Genomic DNA, 25,893 nt, shown 5'->3' with positions numbered 1-25,893 from the left:
CCATCAACCAATAATTACTGAGTTCCAAGTACATGGAAATCACGTGCTGAGTACCATGGAGATGTGAAAGATTAATCAGACACACTTCGTACCCTCCAGAAATTTACAACTTAGAAGAAAGAAATAACTTGTACATAGATAGGCAAAAGATAGCAAGCAACAAAAGCCATAACAGAGATAGAGACTAACTGCTCTGGAGAATAACGTTTCTGTAATTTCACTTTGAAACACATGAGAATCACATACCCACACATTAATCATTAATAATGTAAGTACCAAATTCCAAGGCATTTTTAATGATTTCATCATATGGCATCTTCTAATGGTCATTAATAGCAATATTTTCTACTAGATTTTTTTCCCTATTCAACATAAATTTTCTAGGTACTGAAGTTTTATTTGTTGATTAAAACAGTTATATGAAGTAATCTGCAAGATTTCCTGAGTCACTTTGAGATGCTTTGTTGCTTTTAGATGCCATTTTCTGAGCTTATAATATATTCATTATACTTCTCTTCAGAGAGCTTGAAACAGTGCCGTTGATGTAAAAAAAATATTAAGAAATCCCTTTGTGGTGGCATGCATTACAACCGCATAAGAATAGTTTTGTACATGGTGTGTAAACCAAATTGGTGTTCTGTCAGAAAATGTGCTTATCCAAAGTATTTCTATCCTTCCCATACTTCAGAGACACAGTGACTCTAAAATCCTTACCTTGTCAAAGCACGACCTTTTCTCCCATGGAAGTGTGTGAGGGTCTCTGTAGATTTCAAGTCAAATACCATCGTAATCATTTCGTGTGGTTCTAGATTGTACCGAATATCTTTGATCTTGGACTAAACATATATTTCATGTTGTTTACCATTTTTTATGCCAAATGATAAAACTGCTGGTAGTGGGCTCACAAATATTTTATTAGGTTTTATATATGCATGAAACTCAGGAAGTGTCTTATTTTCATGAATTGATGACAACAATTTAAGTAGTAGTAATAATAATAATTTGCATTTATATGATTCTTTTCTCCCGAGAACTCTGAGTGCTTTTGCACATCAATTAATGCCGGATGGCAGGGTCATTATTCCCAACTTTATTTTATTATTCCATCTTCATAATGTGTTGTTCTGGGTTTTGTTTCTAGCTGATGTCAATTACCAGGCTGGCTATTATTGGACCTCACATTTGCCTCCAAAACTAGCCCTTTTTGAGGATTAATCACATAACAGAATGATACTGCTCAGTAGAAACTCTATGACTGAAGTTTCGCTTTCACCAGATATAGATTAAAAGTCAGGCATGGCTTCACTGTCCATCAAAATGTTACCTATACCACGAATGACATTGTTATCAAGAGTTGCCAGAAGTTATTTTTTTAAGTTTTTTTTTTTTTTTTTAACATTTATTTATTTTTGAGAGACAGAGCGTGAGCAGGGGAGGGGCAGAGAGAGAGGGAGACACAGACTCCAAAGCAGGCTCCAGGCTCTGAGGTGTCAGCACAGAGCCGAAGTGGGTCTCAAACTCATGAACCATGAGATCATGACCTGAGCCGAAGTCAGACGCTTAACCGAGTGAGCCACCCAGGCACCCCCAGAAATTATTTTTCTATCATTAGCAACTTTTCCTTTATAACCACCAAATGCCTCTCATAAAGAAGTTATTTACACACCACAAAAAACAGTACCTTTCAAAGTGTCCTCTTCAGAGTTGTGTTTCTCTTCTCTAAAAGTAGAGGTGCTGAACTGGGAATTCAGAGACAAGGTTCAATGGTCTGTGAATTTCTAGAAAGTCCCAAAAGGGAAAGAACAAAACACAAGAGCGGTCATCACGGTGGTTGGAACCAGTCTTCTGAAACTGCTCTTCTGGGGTATCTGCCCAGGCCCAAGGCCCAGTTTTGTTTTCAGAAGCCAACCTGGGCCCTGGTTTGAGGTTTCTTTGGGAATCGATTGTGAATTCAGAACTACTTCTCTGATCATTTTTTCACACTTTTTAAAAAACCATGATTCTGTTACACTTAGCTCCTTATAATAAATTCATTCTCTTTGAAATAACTTCCCAAAAGATTAGGAAATCCTATGACATGTTTCATCTAGGGCCTTTATTTGTTGCTGTTAATATTTAAAGCAAATAATTCACAAATGCAACTCTTCTAGTTTAAAAGGAAAGTGATGTGAGGAAGAATAGACGGAAGGAATGTCAGGCCTCTAGTTTTTGACATTACAGTCACTGTATGCATGTTTCTGCCAACCCCACGATGGTAAATTACTGTAACTTAGTTCTGCCAAGTGCCCGGTTTCTAGAATCTATACTACTGCATATTTCATGAGTTTGCTTTTGAAGCCAATATCTCATTTCTGGCTACTCCAGGGAAACCCCAAACCACCGGCAATTTTAGCATGTGCCAAAGTCTTGCAGTTTACAAATTTTGTTTGAAACGTCAGTCTTGTATGTGTGCTATATTCCATCTACTTAAAACAGGCAAAAATATAAAACTACCTCTTAGCTATTTCATGTGTTCATGGGACATTTCAATTATTTCATCAGGCTAGGGAATTTCGATGATTGAAATTCTAATAATTTTTATTGAACCTGTTCCATGTGCAGAGCACTATCAGGGGGATAGGAAAAAATGTACAATTAAGCTACCAAAAACTTGATGTCAGACATTTTTCAAAAACATGGTCTCTAAAGGTCAAGATAATCCTGTCAACTAAGAATCATTTTCCTGGGTTTATAGACAAGTAATTGAGGCTCAGAAAAGTTTAATAAATGATTTGAATTCACCCAGCTTATTAAATATAAAACCATGGTTCGAATCCAGCTGCTGGTTCCAAAATTCCAATCCCTGCCCCCACCGCTTTTGACTGCCTTCACAGTTCACTGTCTTCTTAAAGTTCTGGGTCACTTTTCATTTAGGAGTTTTACTTTTGGGGTAAAAGCTCATTTTTTGATGAATCAAATGTGATCCAACTTCTTTTTATGGAGCTTCTCCATGAATTTAGAAATACTTAGACACTGTTTTAACCATTTCTTAAGACTGTGAGCTTTGGCATGCAACAATGCTACAATAATATGAAAGACCATATCCCTTCGCTTTGGCATGTTTTTTGTTTTCTATTTAGCCAGGATATAAAACACCTGTTCAGTGCATAACTGGTTTGGTTATTAATTTTGAACAAATTAATCAACTGAGTCAGTTTAAAAAGTAAAAAAAAAAAAAAATACCCATTAAAATGACTAAAATAAAAAACTGTGATAATACCAAATGCTAGCAAGAATGTGAAACAGCAAGATCTCTCATTCATTGCTGGTGGGAATGGAAAATGGCACAGCCACTTTGGAAGGCAATTTGGCAATTTCATATAAAGCTAACATAGTCTTACTATGCAATCTAGCAATTGCACTCCTTGATATCTACCAAAATGAGTTGTAAACTTGTCCACTCAAAAACCTGCACACAAATGTTTATAGCAGACATTACTAATTTAAAATGTTTTTAAGTTTATTCATTTATTTGGAGAGAGAGCGAGTGAGCATGAGCAGGGGAAGGGCAGAGACGGAGAGACAGAATCCCAAGCAGGCTCCACACTGTCAGTGCAGAGCCCAATGCTGGGCTTGAACTCATGAACCATGAGATCATGACCTGAACCGAAATCAAAAGTCAGACACTTGATCCACTGAGCCACCCAGGTGCCCTGATTTATTCATAATTGCCAAAATCTGAAAGAAACCATATACTCATAAAATGGTGAATGGATAAACTGTGGTACATCCATCCTATGGAATATTATTCAGTGACTTTAAAAATGAGCTATTAAGACTTAAAAAAAACCATGGAGGAACCTTAAATGCATATATCTTAGTGAAAGAAGCCAGTCTGAAAAGTCAATATTCTGTATGATGCCAGCTATATGACATTTTGGAAAAGGCAAAACTATAGAGACAGTAAAGAATACCAAAGGTTGCCAGGAGTTAGGGAGGAGAGGAAAGAGAGCAATGAATAGTTAGAGCACAGGAGAGCAGTGAAACTATTTGGTATGATACTGTAATGGTGAGTTCATGACATTACTAAAGGAAAGTCTATTTCTTCTACTCAACACTAGACACCAAGTGTGTGTGGGGGGGTGGGGAATGGGTGTTCCCCACACCAACCATTTCTCCAACTCTCTAGACATCAAAAGGGTGTCCTACAATTCAATTCTGACACTGACTACCCAGAGTTAGTGCAGTTCCCACAGGTTAAGGTCTCAGTTCCACAAGAATATCTCTTTATTTCAGATGCCAGTCACAAGCAGTGAGCCCCAGGGTCACAAATCTATTTGGTGTGGCTATAAATTGGGGTTCCCATGACCTTGTCCTCAAGTTTGATAATCTGCTATAATGACTCACAGAATGCAGGGAAACACATTTACTGGTATATTATAAAGGATATAATAAAATATATAAATGAAAAACCAGATGAGGAGGTATACAGGGTAAGTCCAGAAGGTTCCTGAGTGCAGGAGCTTTTGTCCCTGTGGCATTATGGTACATCACCCTTCCAGTATGTGGATATGCTCACCAACCTGGAAGTTCTCCAAACACCTTAGTTTAGGGATTTTTATGGAGGCTTCATCATGTAGGCAAGATCAATCATTCATTCAGTCTCCTGTCCCTCTCCCTTTCCCAGGGGATGGAGGGTGGGGTTGAAGTTCTAAGCTTTTAATTAGGGCTTGGGTCTTGCTGGTGACCAGGTCCCATCCAGAAGCTATGCAGGAGTCTACCCAGAGTCATTTCATTAGCACAAAAGATGCTCCTCTCACCCGGGATATTCCAAGGGATATTCCAAGGGATCTAGGAGCTCTGTATAAGATGGTCTTATCATCCCCATCCCTCAGGAAATCACAAAGGTTTCAGAAGTGCTATGTCAGGAATTGAGGGTCAAAGACTAAATATTAGAACAAAAGATGCCCCTAAAACCCTTAGGTCTCAGGATGTTACATATAAGGGTTTTAGAAGCGTTGTATGAGGAACTAGGAAAAAAAACCCCAAATACATATTTCTTATTATGTCACAGGTGTATACATGATATCATACACTTGGCAAAACCCGCAGGACTATACAACAATCGTAATGTAAAGTTTGTTAATAGTAATGTATCAATATTGGTTCTCTAATTGTGACAAATGTATCACACTAGTGCAAGATGTTAATAACAGGAGAAACTGTGAGCAAGGGAGAAGGGGGTATATAGAAAATTTCTATACCACCTGCTCAATCACCTGTAAAACTAAAACTGCTCTAACAAAACAAAGTCTATTAATTATTAAAAGTTTTTTATTAATTTTTTTAAAGAAAGAAATTTTAAAAGTCAATCAGGTTGGTTGTCAAACTGATCAATGAAAAGGTTAATGCAACATTTAATGAGAGGAACTTAGGTATAGAAAGAATATAATTGAGTCTTTGTTTAATAATCCATGTTTGATCAGAACTGTCTGCCTCGAGACCTGACAGAAGGAGCAATGGTCTCCATACAATAAGAAAGTCTACACTGATGTCAACCATGGCAGACATGGATATGAAAGATAAGGCTATGCACTTCTAAAACCAGTGACTCCCTCCGGTCTTGTTTTATTTTCACAAAAGTTATTCTGTCTGAATTTTGATATCTCATCGAGGCTTTGTCCAAATAGTAAAAGCAGACTAGGATGCCCATAGAGAAATAAACGGAGAAACAATTATGTCAATTTAAGCTGTGTTAGCCAGAGTTTTGGCAGAGAAGACAGTATACATATACATATACTTATGCCTTGTGTGCTTTTCCTTCCATACTTCTGTGCAAGCTACTTCCTTGCATCATATCAGTTTTCGAATAGTGCTCAGAATCTTTCAATCTGACCTTTCTCCACAGCATGAAGACACCAGGGAGCCTAAAAGGAATTCCCCAAACCAACTTTTGTGCCTAGAATTCTTATTTTAAATTCTATAGAACTAGTATTCATATGTTAGTGATAAGAAACTTACACAGGGGCACCTGGGTGGCTCAGTCGGTTAAGCAGCCGACTTTGGCTGAGGTCATGATCTCACTGTTCATGAGTTCAAGCCCTGCATGGGGCTCTGTGCTGACAGCTCAGAGCCTGGAGCCTGCTTCAGATTCTGTGTCTCCCTCTCTGTACCTCCCCTGCTTGTGCTCTCTATCTCTCTCAAAAATAAACATTGAAAAATTTTTAAAGAAACTTAAATATAAAATCATGTTTTAATCCTTAGATGGGTTATAGTGAGGGTCTTAGGTTTCGTTCAGTCTCCTCTTTCTGTGGAACACATACTCAGAAAAAACACAGACTCTATCAAATGCCAGTTCTCAAGTCTTATGATTTTGAATCCACCACTCTTTTCATAAAAATATACAATATTTATATGATATAAATGCATTTTATATACATTATACATTTATACATTTATATAAATGTATATATAAATATATATTTATATACATATATACATTATAAATATACAATATTTATATGATCTAAATGCATTTTATTGTGCAAGGTAAGGAATGAGTGTGCCCTATAGCAGATGACTCCATAACCATACCTGGAGTCTGGCCTTCCCATCTGCAAAAGGCAGAACGTGGGCTCTACTATTTTAATAAATATGTTTTTAAAGTATTATAAAAGTACCATATAATAGTCATTGAGGAAAATTTAGCAGAAGGAGAAGCAGGAGGAGGAGTGGGAGGAGTTGGAAGAAGAAGAAGGAGAGAGGAAGGAAGGGAAGAAAGGAGAAAACAATGAAAAATCACTTACAACCTAACTACTGTGAGGTAAGGAATGAAAGCATTTTAGGGTTTATCATCATGGATGCCTTGTAATATTCTACATACTCTTGTAACTTAGCCTTTTTCTATCCAACATCTTTCCATGGGAAGCAGTGTAGCTAGATATAGAAGGTGGCAGAAACTTGTAGCTATTGAACAAAAGTGTGATTGCTCTGGAACTAGTCTGCCTGGTTGATATCCTGGCTCAGCTTCTCCTTAGCTGTGTGACCCTGTGCAAACCACTCTGCCTCTCTGTTACCTCAGTTTCCCATCTATAAAATGGAGATCATAATAGCAACTATTTCTTCAGAGGGTCCATTATGAGGATACAATGACTTAATATACCTAAACCACTTATAACCGTGCCTGGCACAAAAGTATGCTCTTTATCAAGAGACAATATTTCTTTCAATAAAGAAATAGAAAGTAACTATTTTAGGCTTTGCAGAGTCATATAGTTTCTGTTGCAACTCCTTAATGCTGCCTTTGTAGCACAAAAGCAGCCATAAATGAATGAGGATGGCTGGTTTCCGAGTAAACTCTACGGACATTGACTTTGAATTCCACAAAATTTTCACACATCATGATATATTTTTCTTTTAATTTTGCCTTGACTGTTAAAAATGTAAAAGTCATTTTAGCTCATGGGCTGTACAAAACTGGACAGTGGGCTGGGCATTTAGACCACAGTTTGCCAACCTCTGTTCTATATAACTAGTTGACATTATTATATTTCTAATATTTCTACAAAAAATTTTTAAGTAGTCTCCATACCCAACATGGGGCTAAAACTCATGATCTCAAGATCAAGAATTTCAGGCTCTACTGACTGAGCCAGCCAGTCACCCCTCTACAAATTATTATTATTATTATTATTATTAGGCTGCTGAGAACAAGATTGTTTGGATGTTCTATAATTTACTTAGTTCCATATGATTAGAGTTTAGGTTATTCCCAGTGTTCTTTATTATAAGCCATCCTCCAATGCATATCCATGCAGAATCTTTGTGCACAATTATTATTGTATCTACACCTTAAAATGTATTCAGTCGTAGCTACGAAATGGCTGGCAGAGCATCTAGAAAGAAACAGACTCTGAGGAAGTAGCCTTGAAAATTAATCTTGTAGAGTTATAACAAATTTCAGACCTGCTAGAGGAGCTTTATCAGTATAATGTATATTCATATAGGTAGAACTCACTGTGTACCACATACCATTCTGAGCCTTCTACACATATTAAGTCATTTAGTCCTCAAAGCCCCCGATGAGATACAGGTGCAATCATCACTGTCATCATCATCATCACCATCCCCATGGTGCAAAAAAAGGAAACTGAAGCACAGAAAAGTTAAGCAACTTTCCAAGATCACACAGCCAGCTGGTGGTAGAGGCAGGTTTCAAACCCGGCCTGTCCAGCACTGGGACCCACGTTCTTGGACACTATGTTGCCCTGCTTCGTCACTGGAGAGATTTGGCACTCCAGGTACTTACCTTATAATGTACCTGTGTTCTTTTTCATATTTAGATCATGTCTGGCACGCATGAACGGCCTCCTACTCTAATAATCGGCACAAATTCTGTCCCAACATGGGACACTTGGGGTGGAAGCTGAAGGTCTACCTAACGGTCCTCTTTTGTCTTCCACCCCCTCCCCCATGCCAACTCTTCATTAATTTGCCCTGCATTTCTTACCCCAAATGGTTGTCCTCTATGAACAGTAAAGATTGATTGGAGCATACTTTCATATCTTGTTTTCCAGTTTATGGTCCCAAGTCTACCAACTTCACTTGTCAAATTCGGGTGGAGCTCCGCTTTGAGCGGAGGGCCTTGCACCGCCATGGGAGTGCAAATTTCAGGTAAGTACCCTCTTTTCTTTGAAACCAAACGTGGCTTGTGTCAAAAGTCTCTCCCGCGTGGTCCCCGCAGCAACAAGGCTGGCTTGCTCCGACCCGGGTCCCGGAGGGCGGTGTCCTGCGTCCGTGTGAGCCAACCCGCCAGCCTCCACCGCGAGGCTCAGACGCGGAGTTGCGCGCTCTCCCGGCCCTTCCTGCCGGTGCTGAGATGCGAGCGAGTGTCCCAGAAAGGAGTTATGCGTGTGGGTCGTTCGACCTGGATGGGAATGAAATTCTAGTTCTCATTTTTATCCTGATTTCTCTCCCTGCTGGGATCCTACTGCTCGAGTTCACGAGTTATCCCTAAGGAGAAGAGCCACCAACGCCGCTGGTCCTAAGATGCTGCCCGCCCCCCGCCCCCCTCCACAGTGATGCCCAAACAAGGACAGAATCGAGAAGTAGAGAGGAAACGGGGAAAGAAATAAGCGGGTGTTTCAAACTGAGCACGGCGGTGCAGACGGCGGTGGAACTGGAGCAGCCCGGTGGGGAGTCGGGCCGAGGCCCCGGGCTCCGCCCGCCGGGGGGCGCCGGGGCGGCGGGCGCGTGCGCGGTGCGGCCCCAGCCCGGGCAGCCACCGTCGCGATGCCTATTTTAGTCAAAGCCGCTGCCGGCGCGGGGACCCGGCACCGGCCAAGGAGGCTCCGGACCCGCGATCTGCCGAGGCTGTCGCCTCGGGCGCCCGTCGAGCCGCCGCGTCGCCGTCCCCCGCGCCCTGCCGCTGTCGCCCCAAACTTTGGCCAGCGCCGCCCAGGTTCGGTGCCAGGGACGAGCCAGGTAAGGAGCGGGAGGCGTAGCTGCCGCCGGCTCCCCCCGCGCGCCCGGATATTTGCAGCCTCGAGCTCCCGGGGCTAAATCGGGAAGCGAAAGTTGGATCCCTGCTCCACTGGGAGGAACTTTGTCAGCCCCCGCGGCGCTCGGGTTTTCCAGCCCGGCCGCCAGGAGCCCCGCCCTCTCCCCGGCCGGGCCCTCGTGGGGTTCCCTGGTCTCGGAAACGGCCCTTCTCCCCCGTCTGGGGTTCACGGCCACAGACCCTCAGGTGCCAGCTGCTGCAACATGGGTCTGGCAGCGCCAGCGTCCCCTGGCGCACGAGCCCCTTCCGGTGCCGGTTCCCGCGCTCTGGCCCGGGCAAGCCCTTGGTGAGCTGGGCATCTCCGCTCCCCGCTGGACTTCCGGGGCTCCGGGCCCCTAACCCACTACGACTCGTCCTCGCCCGCTGTAGGGCCGCCGCTCTCACGCGGAGGCTGCGGGCAGCCGGGCGCACCGTGTGGCCTGCCCTGGCCGGGCGCTGGGAGGGCCAGGTGGGGCGCGGTGCTCACTGAACACCCCGCGTGGCCCCGGAGTTCGGGTCAAGGAGAACAGTAGACACTGAGCGAGGTGAGCGGGTTCCCTGGGGAGAACCGATGGCTGGGGAACCCGTGAATCTCGCCACCCACCAGCGCCCTCGTTTCTGAGGCTTTGGGGAACGTGTTATTGGCCAGACACGTCCCAGAAACTGCTTGCCTTAACCCAAGAATATGTGCGAAAAGACCCTTGGCAGCGTTAATGCCCTTTGCCATTCCGAAAATGTGCAAAGGTTCGGTTCGATTTACAGAATGGATTAAATCTGCCAGCACGACTTTTGTTCATTGCTGCTATCTTTTTCATTTTTGTAGTTTGGTGAAGGATTAATGTTAGTTTCACCATTTAGCTGTTTAATACTGCAGACACGTAGCTATTGAAAATCAATAGAACAACAGGACTTTACCAGAGCAGGTAATTAAGGGAATTAGACTCTGAAGAACTAATAGAAGAAAGAAGACTTCTCTTGACTCAGTCAAAATTTATCTGAACGTTTACCAATTTACCAGTCTAGCCTTCCTCCTTAGACTCATTGTCTGTAGAAGGCTAGTTCAGTGTTAACGACTTAAATCCATTAAAAGTGATCAAAAGAAGCTGAAACCAGTAAGGTCTAATCAATATTATTGACAACAGGTAACTGGCATTTCAAAATTGATGTAAAGATAAATGCACAAATAAATTATATAATAAATGTATTATACAATGTTATTCTATAAGCTATAATACATACAGAAAATTTAAAAATATACACTTTAAATAAGGTGTGGAGCATCAAAATATGTTGTCGGGTGATCCCACCTTTTAAAAATTCCTGTTATTTTTCTGATTCTTGCATCAGTGGATCATAGTTTTCCTATTATTGCTCTTGGAGCAGAAGTTGGTACTTTTATTGCCACCTGAAGAACTTTTAAAAGCCTGAAATTGAGCTAGTTGGCATTACAGGTATAATTGGGTGGATATGAGGGGGAATATGTCTTAACTAACTTATTATATAAATGTGTATTAGAGCCTCAGGCTATTAAAACTTGAAAGTGTTTCAAAGTCCATCTAGTCCAGCCGCCTCTGTTCCCAGGAAGAGGCAGACCCAAGCAGCGGAAATGACTTTCCCCTGACTTCTGTGGCTCCCCAGGGCTTTTGGTATAGAACCTGACTCTCTTAGTCCCAGGAACACTGGACACTTTCCTGTCTTTACTTCTAAGGTTTGGGGAGACTGAAAATGATTTCTAAAAGTGTTTGTCATGTTTGTGTCCCTTCTGTATGGCTTTCAGCTCTGGCATTCTCTACAGAATCTAGGCCTTGGGTATACATAGATGAATATGACAACACCCCTGCCTCAGAGAGAGCACAGGGTAGTTAGAAAAGCAAATAGGACAATGGAGGTGGAAGCCATAGAAATGTACTTATTAGGGGCGCCTGGGTGGCTTAGTTGGTTGAGCATCTGACTTTGGCTCAGGTCATGATCTCACAGTTTGTGGGTTCCAGCCCCATGTCAGGGTCTGTGCTGACAGCTCAGAGCCTGGAGCCTGCTTCGGATTCTGTGTCTCCCTCTCTCTCTGCCCCTCCCCCGCTTGTGCTCTGTCTCTCAGTCTCTCAAAAATGAAAAAACATTAAAAAAAAAAAAAAAAGAAATGTGGTTATTAGTTTAGGTAATGCTAATGCATAAGCAGACCTTGACACTAGCTTATGAGTGATAGAGGACCTTTAATTTCATTCTCCCTCCTGCAGAAATTATAGGATTAATTCTGATTTGGTCTTAAAAGCAAACGTCATATAAATGGAATTATTCAAATAATCATGCCCCCAATAGACTTATATTTTTGTTGATTCAAACATTTGGAAAGTAGTTGGATTTTTGTGGTTTCTTTCCTTTTTGCAGAAAATCAACATCTAAGTCAACTATTTCTCTTATATTTTTGAACTATGTCAGAATTGTATGAAGAGATCTTTAATTGACTTGATCATTTCATTCATAGTTTGTAATGCATGTATGTTTTTTTATCATCTTAACGAATGTAGAATTCCTTCAGATTTGTCTAATAACATCCTTTCAGAATGCCCAACCTATACCAATTAATTATTCTACCACCTAAAACCTGTACTTTGGTATGATAAAAAAAAAATGATTGGAAATGTATGGCTAATTATATGACCTTATTTTGGAAAGAAATACTTATCATTAGAATGAAAGTTAAAGATATTTTTGGTTCCCATTTGGAACTCTATTTCTGAAACAGGATAATTAATATAATCTGTAAACCTACATGGTTTTTGTCAGGGACCAATTTGTATAACTAATAATAGGTAAAGTTTTTTAAGTACCAGAGAAGGAGGACAGGTAATTTAGTCAGGAAATAGTGCCACTTTGTGTTAAGGTTTATGTAAGCATGTGTAAAATGTATACTCTTTGAAATGTATTTGCTATAGATTTTTACATTAAATAGTTGAAAGAATGTTCATTACCTCTCCTACATAGAAGTAAACCAGAAGTTTACTACTTTTTAATTTGTGATGTGCTATCAAGTAGAGTTTTTATGGGAAAGAAAGTAGAGACTTAAACTGGACGATGAAAGGAGTAAATGTTATATCTGTGTATGTATAAGTGATTAGTAATGTATTTATTATGTGCATATAGGATAATATGGAATGTATATGTGTATGATATAATGACTTAATGACAGTTAAAAACAGAGCCTCCTCAATATCCTAAGCCTTCAAATAAAAGATATGAGAGTGTTAATTTTTTGGAAACTATTTAAAAAATCAGTTTTTCCATTTACCTTTTCTGTGTTCAGAATCAGTGTCATAGTGGGAATGTGATAGAAAACTTTGTAATTGCTATGGTTTATGAATATTGGTGATTGCCTTTTAGACAAATTAATTCCTCATTCCTCTCTCCCCACCATGTATGTCTATATACAGATATACATATCAGTGAATAGTTGTGCACTATGCTAAATATTTTATATATTTCATTTCATCTTAGTAGAAAGTTAAATGAGGTATTATCATCATTTAACAGATAAAGAAATGGATATACTTAGTGTGTGACTGGTGGGGTTCAAACCTGGCTTTAATTCATAAGTACCAAAGAAGTCTATTTACCAATATTTAGTTCACAGAAATAATTTTGATATAATACCTATAGGGGTAGTAAGATACAGCTGCCATTTTTTATGATTGTCCTTTTGTTTCTTTGTTTTTACAGAGTTTTCAAGATGAATTATACCGAGTCAAGCCCATTGACAGAATCAACTGCAATAGGTTTTACACCTGAGTTAGAAAGTGTCATACCCGTGCCTTCCAATGAGACCATATGTGAAAACTGGAGAGAGATACATCATCTAGTTTTTCATGTAGCAAATATTTTTTTCACAATTGGGTTGGTTATTCCAACTAGTCTTCATCTTCATATGATACTTCTTAGGGGGATGTTAACTATAGGTAAGATACCTGACTGAGATGTATTTAAGTTCTCTATAACTGGCATCAGATGGGCTCAGTGTTGGGGACTTCAGACTGTTCCTTGTCAGGTCTGTAGCATACCAGAAATATAAATCTTTGTCAGCAAATAAGCAGTACGTGTATCAGGTAACTTGCAAGGTAGGCCTTTACATGCCATATCTTTCCATATTTATTTTATATAAGACCATGTATGTTTTCTATGTTGTTAGATTTTCCAGGTATCAAAAAACCCATTTGTATATAGGAGTGTGGACTTTGGAGCAGACTGCGTAATTCAAATCCTGATTCCACCACTTGCTAACTGTGTAACTAGGGCAGGTGTTTAAACCTTTCTACTCCTCAGTTTCCCATGTGCCAAATAAGGGTAAAAATAATACTACCCCCTAGAGTTGTTGGAAGAATTAAACGAGTGTGTGTGTGTGTGTGTGTGTGTGTGTGTGTAAGAGTGTGTGTGTGTGTGTGTGTGTGTGTGTGTGTGTGTGTGTGATATTTGACTTATAACAGGCCTGGGACATAGTAAGTACTATCCAGTCGTAAGCACTATTATTTGAATAGGCTTTTACATATTACCTGTAATGCAACACTGGAAACAAAAGCAGTTTCCTAGACACAATAGTTCAAATAAAACTTTTGAGGGAGCTCCAATAATCCTGCTGAAACAGGTTAAACAGATTCACATCAAAATACCAGAACAATTGAATTTATTATTTCAGGCAGTGATTTTTGACAAATTACTCTCTATGTGATTATTTCCTTGATGATTCTTTTATTCAGATGCATTTTTGAGCACCTGTAATGTGTCAGGTAAAGACTGAAGAAGGCAGTGTCCATTTTTGAAAAAGATACTTTTGGGGGGCTGGGAGACACAGATGGACAGTCACGTGTGAGGTGTTGGAGGCTGTGATGCACATGTGCACCCAGTGCCAGGGAGAAACGGAGAGGGTGACAGCCTCAGCAGGAAGGTGGAGCAAGGTCACACTGTGGAGATGACATTGGAGCTGGCTTTTGGAAGATGAACAGGATTTCTCTGAGTGTGAGTGTGTGTGGTATCCAGGAAAAGGCACAGAAGAGAGGGAAGTTCATCATATTTAGGGGGAGTGGAGAGTAGCTCATTATGCCTGAAATACGTGAAAAATTACAAGGAATGGTCAAAGTAAAGCCTAGAAACAAGAGACAGGCTTCCAGTTATGGAATGGATAAGTTATGGGAATAAAAGGCATAGGGAATATCGTCAGTGATACTGTAATAATGCTGTGTGGCAACAGATGGCAGCTACACTTATGGTGAGCACAGCATAACATATATAGGTGTAAACGTGTTGAACCACTATGTTATACGCCTGAAACTAATGTAACATTATGTGTCAACTACACTCAAAGTAGGTAGATGATAGATAGATAGATAGATAAAATAAGAGGCTGGAAGGGAAGCCAGAAGGTGGCCTGTGGGCTTCTGTGGCTGTAACCTCTGAGTAAGGCAGGGATTGCAGCAGGCATTGCAGAGTGTTGAATGAAAAACAAAACCAAACCACACCCTGCAAAAAAGGCAAAAGCTAATTATAAATTTTAAGACACAGTTCTAGAGGTGGACGGCCAAGGAGATCATCTAGTCCGACACTTAATAAACAAAGAGACCTGGAGAAGTTAACTGACTCATCCTAAATTAAAATGGAGAGAACGTGGCTAACCCAGGACTGTAATTCAGATCCTCATGTTCCCAGTCAGCTGAAGCATTATGCTTCCCTGTCTTCTTTAAGTAATAGTATTTTAAAATTCAACAACACTTGCTATGAAATATTTTTTAAAGAACTTATGAAGTTTTACATTTTGGCCTATTCAGGTGTCCCAAATCATTATGATGAAATAAAAATTGCAAATGATCAACTTTTTAATGCGAGTGTTTAGCTTTTATGTGCATATATGTTGTTGATATATTTGTATCATATTGATCGTTTTATTTCAAATTATATATTGACTCTCCCACCATCCATCGAGCAAAAGAAAATGGGTATTCTTCCTAAATTAAGAGAATTTATAAGAAAAAGCAAGATTTCCACAGGTGAATGGAAAATCATCAAGTGAAAATTTACATGGTTAAATATTTGGTAAAATATTCAGGCTCACCAATAATCATGGAAATGCAAAATTAAATAGAATATATAATTCCTCACTCTCAAATGAAGAGACTTCAAATTTTGTAATATTGTCAACTTAATAGTAGCATTCCTAACGAGTAGGATTGCAAATGTCTATATACCTTTGAGAAGCAATTCTTTAGTCTCATCAAAAGCTGTGAAGTTCATTTCCTTGACTTACTGTTAGGTAATCCACCCTAAGAAAATAGTAAACAAAACAAAAAAACACATCAATTTTTAATGTATAAATATGTTTTGGCGATGTATCAAAAATTACACCCCCAAAATCTCATCTATTTACCAGTTGGAAATGCTTAGATAAATTAGGATTTAGTCAGTTACAGTCGTTGAAAACTATGTATATGAAGAGTTTTAACAAAATAGGGAAATTACCACAGTAAGCAAAATAAGTTAAAGAGTGGGTTTTAAAATTTTATAGACAGTAGGTTTGCCATCAGGTAAAAATGTATCAACACTGTAAAGAAGTATAAAATATCGACAGTGTTTTTTTTAAAGTAGTAGAATTATGGGGGTTTTCCCCTTTAAAAATATTTGCTATATAAATTTTCCACAATAGAGCACATTTTCCTTTTGTGGTAACAAGACAAAAAACAAAATGGAAGTTAATGTGATGTTTGGCTTAGGTAGTTCTAAAATGTGCTTGATTATTTTTGTATACACAGGATAAAAAATTTATTAATCTACATACTGATGCTATGCCAATCATCTAACATGTTAACTTTGTTATTCAACAGGATGTACCCTTTATATTGTCTGGGCCACTCTCTACCGATGTGCCTTGGATATCATGATCTGGAACTCTGTGTTCCTGGGTGTCAACATTTTGCATCTGTCATATCTTTTGTACAAGAAAAGACCGGTAATGACTAAAATTAATTAATTAGGAAGAGATTTTATTTTATTTTATTTTTAAAATTGATTTAGTTATTTTGAGAGAGAGAGAAAATGACTACACATGTGGTGGAGCGGGGCAGAGAGAGAGGGGGAGAGAGAGAATCCCAAAGCAGGCTCTGCACTGACAGCTGGGCTCAGTCTCTCAAACTTTGGTCTCATAAACCATCAGATCATGACCTGAGCTGAAACCAAAGGCCAGACGCTTAACCAACTGAGCCACCCAGGCACCTCTTAAGGAAGGGATTTTAAAGCCAAAAAGCTTTTAAAATGCTTTGTTCAGACTTAAGAATGAACATCTAACATCTTTGGTCCCTTTAATATCATTTCTCTGATTTTGTTTATATATAAAGTGAAATATTTGAATACCATGAAATTTGTTTTACATAGGAGTTTTTTAAATTCTTTAAATCATTAAGGCAATTTAGACATCAGAGAACATGTCCATATTCTCCGTCATTTTAGTCCTATAACTTCATTATTTCTTTTGTCTATTGACACTCAAATGTCACCTGGAAATATCTTTGCCTAGTTGTAAAATCAACTATAGGCAACTGCCTTGAAAATACTAATGATTTACAAATAGTTCGTGCTATTTTTTATTTTTATTTTTTTTAAAGTGTATTTATTTATTTTGAGAGAGAGGGAGAGTAAGAGAATTACAGGCAGGCTCCACACTGTCAGCACAGAGCCCAATGTGGGGCTTGACCTCACGGAACTGTGAGATCATGACCTGAGCTGAGATCAGGAATCAGATGCTTAACTGACTGAGCCACCTAGGCACCTCTCATGCTATTTTTTTTAAATATAGTGACTTTATTTTTTTTTGTTACCCCAAAATACTCATTTAAGGAAATTGACATTTGGGGAGGGTGATGCCAAAACACTATATTTAGCTTTAGTATTTAACTTTTTTTTTTCCCAATTCTGATTTATCTTGTGTTTCCTTGGTCATTCTAAGACAAAGAGATGTAAATAGAATTAAGAAAACATCATGGCTCCTAGAAATCACTCCATACGTGTTTACTAACTATTCAAATTACACATAATTATCCAGTAAGGTAAAAGATACAGCACTTGTACGTGTTCGAAGCCAGACTTGCACACAGAAAACTATTCCAAAACAAGACATTTCACAGGAAATTATAATTTGAATGATACAGATGCTGTATATAATAGGCATTCTACTAGACTGTAACCTCATCGTCATTGTGACCCAGTCTGTTTTGCTTACCATATTAGGTTTCTCGAAGTTATCCTGTGTAATACACAATCTGAAAATCTCAGTGACAAATAACAGTGACAGGTGTTTTGTTTTGTTTTGTTTTTTCCTCACGCACCTTATACGTGGACTCTGGCAGTTGTGTGTCAGTTGTGATTCTGCTCTGTGGCTTCATCTCAGAGTCTCTGCTGAAGCACCAGATTCCGTTTAGATATACATTCTCATAGCAGAGAGAAAAGTATGAGAGAACAAAAGAGAAATACCCGGTGTCTCTTAAAACCTCTGCTCAGAAGGAGCATATGTCACCTTTGCTCACATTTCATTGGCTAAAGCAAATGACGTGGCCAAGGGTGATAATGTGGGAATAGGTTGGGGTAAGGGGATGGATAATCCTTTTACAGGGGATGGGAGCAGCACATAGTTGGGAACAATAACATCATCTGCCACCTTACTGTTGTATTCCATGTGTCTGTCAACCATGATTGTCGCATAACAAGTGCTCAAAAAAATATTTGATGAGTGAGTGCTTTCACAGGAATTAAGAAGGCTTCATGAAGGAATTGGGACTTGAGCTAACACTTGCAGAATGACCAGATGATGAATATGAGTGAATAGATTTGTTTAGTTCATGTGTTCATTGCTATACCACGTTGGCTACCATGTATCCTGAAAGTGGGACGTATTTGTGACTAAATTATCTTAAACACTCGTTACTAGATCTCTGAAGTAGAGGAGGTAGATGGTAGTAATAATGAGGGTTGTAATTTCTGAATACCAGAACTTGTTGGAACCCCAAGTTCTGAACATAAGGTAGTAGCATCAAGTAACACATTCACACAGTATCTGTGCTTTTGTGTCTTCTCAGATTATAAACTTATTTTTTTGAAAAATGTAAATTCTGTTTCTTTGTTGAAATGGAACATGACAAGAGCATCGCAAAGGCTATAGTGACATCTGAGTGGCTCTCATCAGCCAGGTCTATAAGCTCCATGTTGCGTCTGCCGTAGATTTCTTGGGGATGGATGATCATTTGAACCCCAAAGTTCATTCACATGCTTTACAGTTTTCCCAGACTAATGCTGGGCCCAAATACAGGGTGTGATCTGGGTCTTGACTGACAGCAGAGGTGACTGAGCCGTTTTGCTCTTCCCTTTTTTTCTCTAGTAGTCGGAGTTAATTGGCGGGTTCTCCATTCTACAAAGTATTTTAGCTTAGGATGAAATTGCTACACTGAAACCCTTTTACTGTCTTCACTTTGCTTCAGAATAAATAAATCAGAAGCAATGATTGCAGCTGTGAATATTTGTTCTCCTATGCTGATGCATTAAATAATACATATAGATAAAATGCTTACTGTATGTATTTTCATAAATTTTTTTTCTGTGTTGGTTCCTATTTAGTGTGTTTCTCTTTTTTTGCTATAATATTTAAAAGTTCATGTAATTTCTTTCTGTGAAACAGCTGTTATAAAGACAAAAAGGTTTTGTGTTGGGGCGCCTGGGTGGCTCAGTCGGTTAAGCGTCCGACTTCAGCTCAGGTCATGATCTCACAGTCCGTGAGTTCGAGCCCCGCGTCGGGCTCTGTGCTGACAGCTCAGAGCCTGGAGCCTGTTTCAGATTCTGTGTCTCCCTCTCTCTCTGACCCTCCCATGTTCATGCTCTGTCTCTCTCTGTCTCAAAATAAATGTTAAAAAAAATTAAAAAAAAAAAAAAAGGTTTTGTGTTATTTACAGGAAGTGCTAAGATTGGGAAGGTACATGTTGTGATAACATGCAAAACATCCCCAGCCGCTTTCCAGCGCCTAGGAGGAGATGTGATCAATAGTGCAAATCTTTTCCATATGCTCTTGGAGTTGTTTAACTGCAAAAGTGCCCTTTTAGCATCTAAACTTATGTCACCACTTAGTCTCTGTATAAGATTCCGTGTACTGAAATACAGGGCCATGGTGTTTGTTGAAGACGTGTTTACTCTCAAAACCGTACTGAGACTGCAGAAGCCAATGTTTCAGTGTTGCTGCGTTACTACAGCATGTGGTCATTGCTGCGTTTCAGGTAAAGATTGAAAAGGAACTCAGTGGCATCTATCGCCGATTGTTCGAACCACTCCGTGTGCCTCCAGATTTGTTCAGAAGATTAACTGGCCAGTTTTGTATGATCCAAACCTTAAAAAAGGGCCAGGCTTATGCTGCAGAGGATAAAACCTCCGTTGATGACCGTCTGAGTATTCTCCTGAAGGGGAAGTAAGTGCTCTATGGAAATTGAAATGTCCAGTTTGCCCTAAGTCTTCTCATGTCCCCTGGGAAGGGAATGACTAGAGAGGAATGATACCAGCTAATGGAGGAAACGGTCGCAGAGTTTGTTGGTGCTGAAATTCCATTTTACAACTGCGTTTTAGAATACTACAGAGCAACGTATTAGAGTTACATAGAATTGACTACTCCAGTTCTTGTTGATGTTAAGATTTTCAGTTGTGAATATTCTGAACCCCGACTGACCCTTTTTTAAAGTTAACGAATCAAAATTGACGTAGGCTTAAGTTGGGCATTAAACTTCCAAAAGCTTGTGCGTGTTTCAGAGGTGATTTGATTATTTTTTGAATATCACAAAAATATAACTTCTAGAAATATCAGTCTTCTGGGGAGAGAGCCAGTGTGTATTTTTCTGGCATAATTATTAATACCAATCCTTTCCTTCTCAAAAATATCTGAGTTTGAGTGATAAATTTATGGCCACTCCAGCTAAACAAGCAGTAATAACTATTGGAAGGCATGTGTGTGTTCAGTACTGGAACCTGTCCTTTTTTTTTTGTTTTTTTCTTACTTTTTTTTTTTTTTTTTTTAATTTATTTTTGGGACAGAGAGAGACAGAGCATGAACGGGGGAGGGGCAGAGAGAGAGGGAGACACAGAATCGGAAACAGGCTCCAGGCTCTGAGCCATCAGCCCAGAGCCTGACGCGGGGCTCGAACTCACGGACCGCGAGATCGTGACCTGGCTGAAGTCGGACGCTTAACCGACTGCGCCACCCAGGCGCCCCTTTTTTTTTTTTTTCTTGTTGATGAAATTTATTTTGAAGTAAATATTTATGCATTTCAGAAAGTGCTTTTAATTGTGTCTGTCATCTTTGGAGTCTTTAAAACTTTAGTACAAAATACTATAAGATTAAGGATCATCATGTTATTTATGAAATATTATGCATTTATTAACATGAATTTCTGTTATCAGAATGAAGGTTTCCTATCGAGGACATTTTCTGCATAACATTTACCCCTGTGCCTTTATAGATTCACCAGAATTTAGATCAACTCAGATGCACAAAGGCGAAAAATTCCAGGTATGTGTTGGCATGATTTTTAAGAAGATTGGAGCTAGTTCATGTCTCATTCAAAATCTGAAGGATATTACTAGAAAAGTGATTAATTGAAAATAAAAGATTATCATATGGTATATATAGCATGATCCCATTTTTGTGGAACTTAAACAAAATAGTGCCTATACATGCATTAAGAGCTCTAGAAAGATATATCCTACTTTGGGCATAGTGTTAACACTGTTACTTCTGGGTTGTGAGTTTGACTACTTTTTTTTTATTTTCTTCCTTTTTGTTTCTTTGAATTTTTATAACTTTTCATAGAAAACATCGAGTGCTTTGATTATGAGAAAAAAGGAAAATATCAGTTGTGGATAATCAGTGTTTCCAAAACACGTAATTGGTTAAAATTTTATTGGGAAAAAAGAGAAACTGGCTTTGCCCTAGAGATATCCTGTTAATCCTTATGAAATAACCTAGTCACTTTACAATTTCATATTTAATGAATATTTTAGGGACAAAGGATGAAGTTCTTCATAGTTAAAAATTGTTCCATTATGTGGCAGTTTGTTTTCATCCTTTCTGTAAGTGTCCAGCCCTCCTATTTTATTCCCCTCTTGATTGATAGGAAAGTAACCAGGAAAATGGGTGAGAGTATCCTTTGATCTTAGCCTCTAGATAAATTGCGGAATAGGGATGCTTATGAGCAAGAGGGTGAATCTATATAGGCAGGAAATGGAATAGAAGGGATGTTATCACCTGAGGGAGGAAATGTCAGTGTTTCTTGATGACCAGTATTATTTTTGAGTTTCATTTTGAGACTCTGTACAATTTGGGAGACCACATGGAGATAAAAGGGAAAATTTACAGACATACAGTTTACTTTATATACAATGGCCTCAGCCCTGCCCCACTCTCATTCTGCCTGAGTAACAGGTCTGCATAACCACACAACTTGGTACAGTTATATGTATTTACTGCAAGGTCTCATATAAGTTCATTAAGTGGGTGTAGTACTGTTCCCAAACTGGCTGAGCTTAAGATACAGAAGTAGAAAGCTAATGCTATATCGTGGCTTCCCGAATTTACACTCTCACCTTGTGTTTGTGAGGGTCAGCTGTGCACTGAGACTTAAATGTTCTTACTGTATCTTTAATCACCACCATCTACAAATGAATGCAGGGCCACTTATTTCTTCTCTCCTTCTTTCGTCTGCCCTTATTACATTTCTTCTTCCAAAGCCCGCTTATCTGTGTATTTATCTGTTTCATCCATTTCTCTGTGTATAGTAGCAAGTGGTATTACACAGTGACTCAGTCTCATTATACCCTGAAGAGACTGGGATTTGGCGAGGGGGTGGAAACTGAAACCCATTTGTTTCTAGAAGCAAATGCTCCCTGAGAATCCAGGGATATGAACATGTACTATCTTTTCCACTGGACTTCAAGTTATATTTTAATTAAGTTAACAAAAAAAGGAATTCTAATCCCTAGCTACAGTTTCTTTTGGGGACCAGGGACTAGGATTTGCTAGCTGAGAAATGTTCCTGATAATTGCTGTGAAGATTCCAAAATATGACCAAAACCGAGGTGCTGTAGCTGGTAAAGGATATTATTCAGCCTTTCCAACACCAGTCATCTCTTGTCTGCATGGAATGTGGTGTGGCATTTTCTGATTGGTCAATGGAAAGAAATTACTGTAGCATCATGGAAACTGTGCCCTGTACAATTGGAGCAGACTCCATCATAAGAAGCCCTCGGGAGAGATTGTATTTTGATTGTTTACGAAATGTTCCCTTTGGCAGATACTCAAGAGTAAATATAGCTGCTGCACGTCTGTGTAGGAGTATATAGTGCCTCTTTGTGAAGCAAGTTCCCAGAGGAACTTTGCTGCAACCTCTCACTACCTGTGCCCATAGCAGAGGATATTTGAGAGTGTCAGTGGTCAACTTCTCCACCTACATGCTTTTTTCCTGCTAATCTCATTTTTCTTTCAATCTGAACCATTAAAAGTATCCTGACAAAGGTGCTACTTCCCTCAAATTTGTATTTCTTAAAATGCATCGTTGGTAGGGGTACTACCAAAGTACCTTTCACTAAGGTGAAAGGGGAAAAGAAAGGCAAGTGGACCCAATGTCTATCTCTTGAGATTGCACAGAAAAATGTTATTTGGGTACACGTGTGACGCTTGTGACAGACACAGTGACAGGGATGAGAAACAGGTTCTGAACTCACAGGTACTCAACAGATGCTTACAGCCATTATGTACTTACACACCAAAGTTGCTGCTTAGAACTATTGATAGAATCTTGGGTATCTTTCTTATAAGAGGTAGAGGTCATCTTTTGTGTTTGGTTTCTTTCTCTTTCTGCAGTTGCTTTATATCAAGTGAGCTTTACCATTTTCACATTTATCTTTTGTGTTCTGTGTCCCACTATTGCTTTGCTGTAGTCGGTTGCATGTCCTGTGCTGGGAAGCCTGAAAATCAAAGCTTTATTGACTTGAAGGGAAGGAGGATGTCTTGGAGATCGAAGCCTTTGTGAAATAAAGGAACACTAAATTTTTACCTGTATTTAAATCAAATCTTATCTTATTGTATTAAGTAAATCTTTTGGTTAAGCTGTGAAGCAATTTGCTCTGCGAGCTTTGACTCTACTGTATTTTGGTGCTCATGAGAACTCTGAGCATTGGCTGAACAGACCAGTCCTACGACATTTTCATGTTCCTGATGTGTGAAATGTGATACAATACATGAAGAATATAACACATTCTCCCCTGAGAATATTCATCCATCATATTGTCTGACTGCGGTTTCCAATTGTGGCACATTCGGCAATTCCCTCAGACACCCTTGTTCTTGTGTAATGTGAGGGTGTACAGTCTAAAGTGAGGGACAGGCCTAGTGCCTTGAAATAATCAGGGCAAACCCAACTGAAAACACTTAGTCCAATTCTCTCCCTGAAAGCAATCCCTTTGTATCTTCCATTGCCCTGTTTGCTTTTATTTCTTCACAAGAACTGAAGCATGGCACTGCTGAGGTGCCCTAATGACTTAAGAAGCAAATTTATTTTATGGAAGATTTAAAAAATCTTATATTGCTTTATAGAAATTCCTCATTAAAATATGTTTTACTTGGCTCTTGTGACAGGAAATCATTAAACACAAATGTCTATTTGGCAGAAATGAAGCATCAGCCATCATGTAAAATGACCTCAGTCAATATACTAACTACCCGCATCCAATTAAATGCCTTTGCTTACAGATCTGTAAGTCACTCATACATTCTCTAGGTATAGCTTATTATTTGAATAGTGTTATTAAGTCTAAATTTAATAACAATGTAAACAGGTTCATAGTATTTTTCAACCATCAGTAAGAAATGTATTTGCTAAGCAAATGATAGTATCAGAAGTGTCATTGCCTCAGTGGGAACTTGAGGTTATTGGAATGGTTGAGAAGAAGTTAAATGTATTAAACATCACCTGGGTACAATTCCTTTGTCTTCTCTTGGATGACATCCAACTCCTCTTTTAACTTCTTCCCCCACTGCACATGAATTATGTTTTCCAAAGTCCGGATGACCTCTTTGCCAAACGAAGGCACCTCCAACTCCTAACCCTTTCTCCAGTGCTCAGTTGCAGGGCTGTGCTACAGTGAGTACCATTGTCCACCCTTCTCTAATTACTCCTGTGGAATATTATTTAGTTGCCCTCCATTTATTTACCCATCTCTTAGTGTTTCTGGGAACTCCTCAGTACTGGCTTGACCTTATACTTCTCTTATAACTCTTTTTTTTTTGTCACATATCTTTACATATCATTAGCTTCCTCCACTAGAGTGTAGGCTTCATGACATTGTGTTCAACTGTTGTTTGTATGAGGAACTCTTGATGGGCTCTGAGCCGACCCTGTGGTCACTTAACAAAATTACTTTCAATGTGATTGTGTTCATAAATACTGGACACATTGGGTAGGGTTTAGTCTGGTGGGAAAATCATGTCAGGGCTGGAAATCAGAAGTACTCACTTCATCACTAGGTAACGTGCTCATGAATAAGTTTTTTGGGTCTTCTCATCTGGCATCTGAAAAATGAAGAAGAATGTTACTTGCTTATCCGAAAGACAATTTTGAGGATCCACTTATAGATGTAAAAGCACCTAAATGTTTAAAAGTACAATGCATGTATAAAGTGAGTGGTATTATGTGTGACTGTCATTCCCTGGAGATTCTCTACCACTTTCCCCGGTTGTGTATTTGTCAAAACACTTAGTGTCACCTGAGGGTATCATATTTCTTTATTTATTTCCCAGGGCAAAGATCTTGTCTTTCTTGTTCACGTCGTAATGTCAGTGCCTTTAACAGTGTCTAGCATAAAGTAAGTACGTAATGCACATTGAAAGAAAGAGTAGAATTTAGTGTCTCACGGAGTCATAGAGTTGGTAATGCATTTCTTCAATCCAAATATATTGGGTTTTTGGAGATTCCTGCTTTTAATATAATAAATAAATGCAAATTTTTTTTCTAGGAATATTGACCCATTTTTTAAAGTAGCTAAACCCTCCAATTTGCTAAAGGTCAGATTCCAGCTATTAGTATTAGTTGAGAAGCTGGGTTTTCCATTTTCTATCTTAGTAGACATAAATACCACCTCATCACCAAAATATGCTTAATTTTATGACAAACCAAGGGGAAATTGGAAATATTTGCTCTGATGCTCAGGTATGATTTCATGTCAATTCAAAAACCCTTTATTAATTGACCTGGACAGGCATTGGGTTTAATGTTGAGGATATAAAAATAGTTGTTGCCTTCAACACTATTTGTGTTCATTTG

At 39.1% G+C, this 25,893-nt stretch overlaps 1 protein-coding gene and 1 long non-coding RNA gene across 4 annotated transcripts in view; one reads left to right on the top strand and one right to left on the bottom strand.

Annotated features, from left to right (window-relative positions):
- Positions 1-1,381: 1,381 nt before the first annotated feature.
- Positions 1,382-9,034, bottom strand: LOC125938744 (uncharacterized). The gene is made up of 2 exons (XR_007462800.1): positions 8,489-9,034; positions 1,382-1,778 (listed from the first exon to the last, which is right to left on the bottom strand). It is a non-coding gene; the product is annotated as an uncharacterized LOC125938744 (long non-coding RNA).
- Positions 9,035-9,264: 230 nt separating this feature from the next.
- The window catches only part of BVES (blood vessel epicardial substance), a 37,468-nt gene continuing 20,839 nt past the window's right edge, over positions 9,265-25,893 (top strand). Inside the window, exons 1-5 of one of the 3 annotated variants that reach the window (XM_049654072.1) lie at positions 9,265-9,462; positions 13,232-13,467; positions 16,378-16,502; positions 19,807-19,994; positions 20,978-21,086. In XM_049654072.1, the coding sequence (XP_049510029.1) occupies positions 13,242-13,467; positions 16,378-16,502; positions 19,807-19,994; positions 20,978-21,086 (648 nt within the window). In that variant the 5' untranslated portion in view covers positions 9,265-9,462; positions 13,232-13,241. Of the gene's footprint in view, positions 9,463-9,722; positions 13,468-16,377; positions 16,503-19,806; positions 19,995-20,977; positions 21,087-25,893 lie in introns of those variants that run through there. The other 2 variants (XM_049654071.1, XM_049654073.1) reach the window with 2 other exon arrangements.

The sequence above is a fragment of the Panthera uncia genome (assembly GCF_023721935.1).
Source record: "Panthera uncia isolate 11264 chromosome B2 unlocalized genomic scaffold, Puncia_PCG_1.0 HiC_scaffold_24, whole genome shotgun sequence".
In the NCBI taxonomy this organism is placed as follows: Eukaryota; Metazoa; Chordata; class Mammalia; order Carnivora; family Felidae; genus Panthera; species Panthera uncia.
This window is presented reverse-complemented; position numbering and strand designations above follow the sequence as displayed.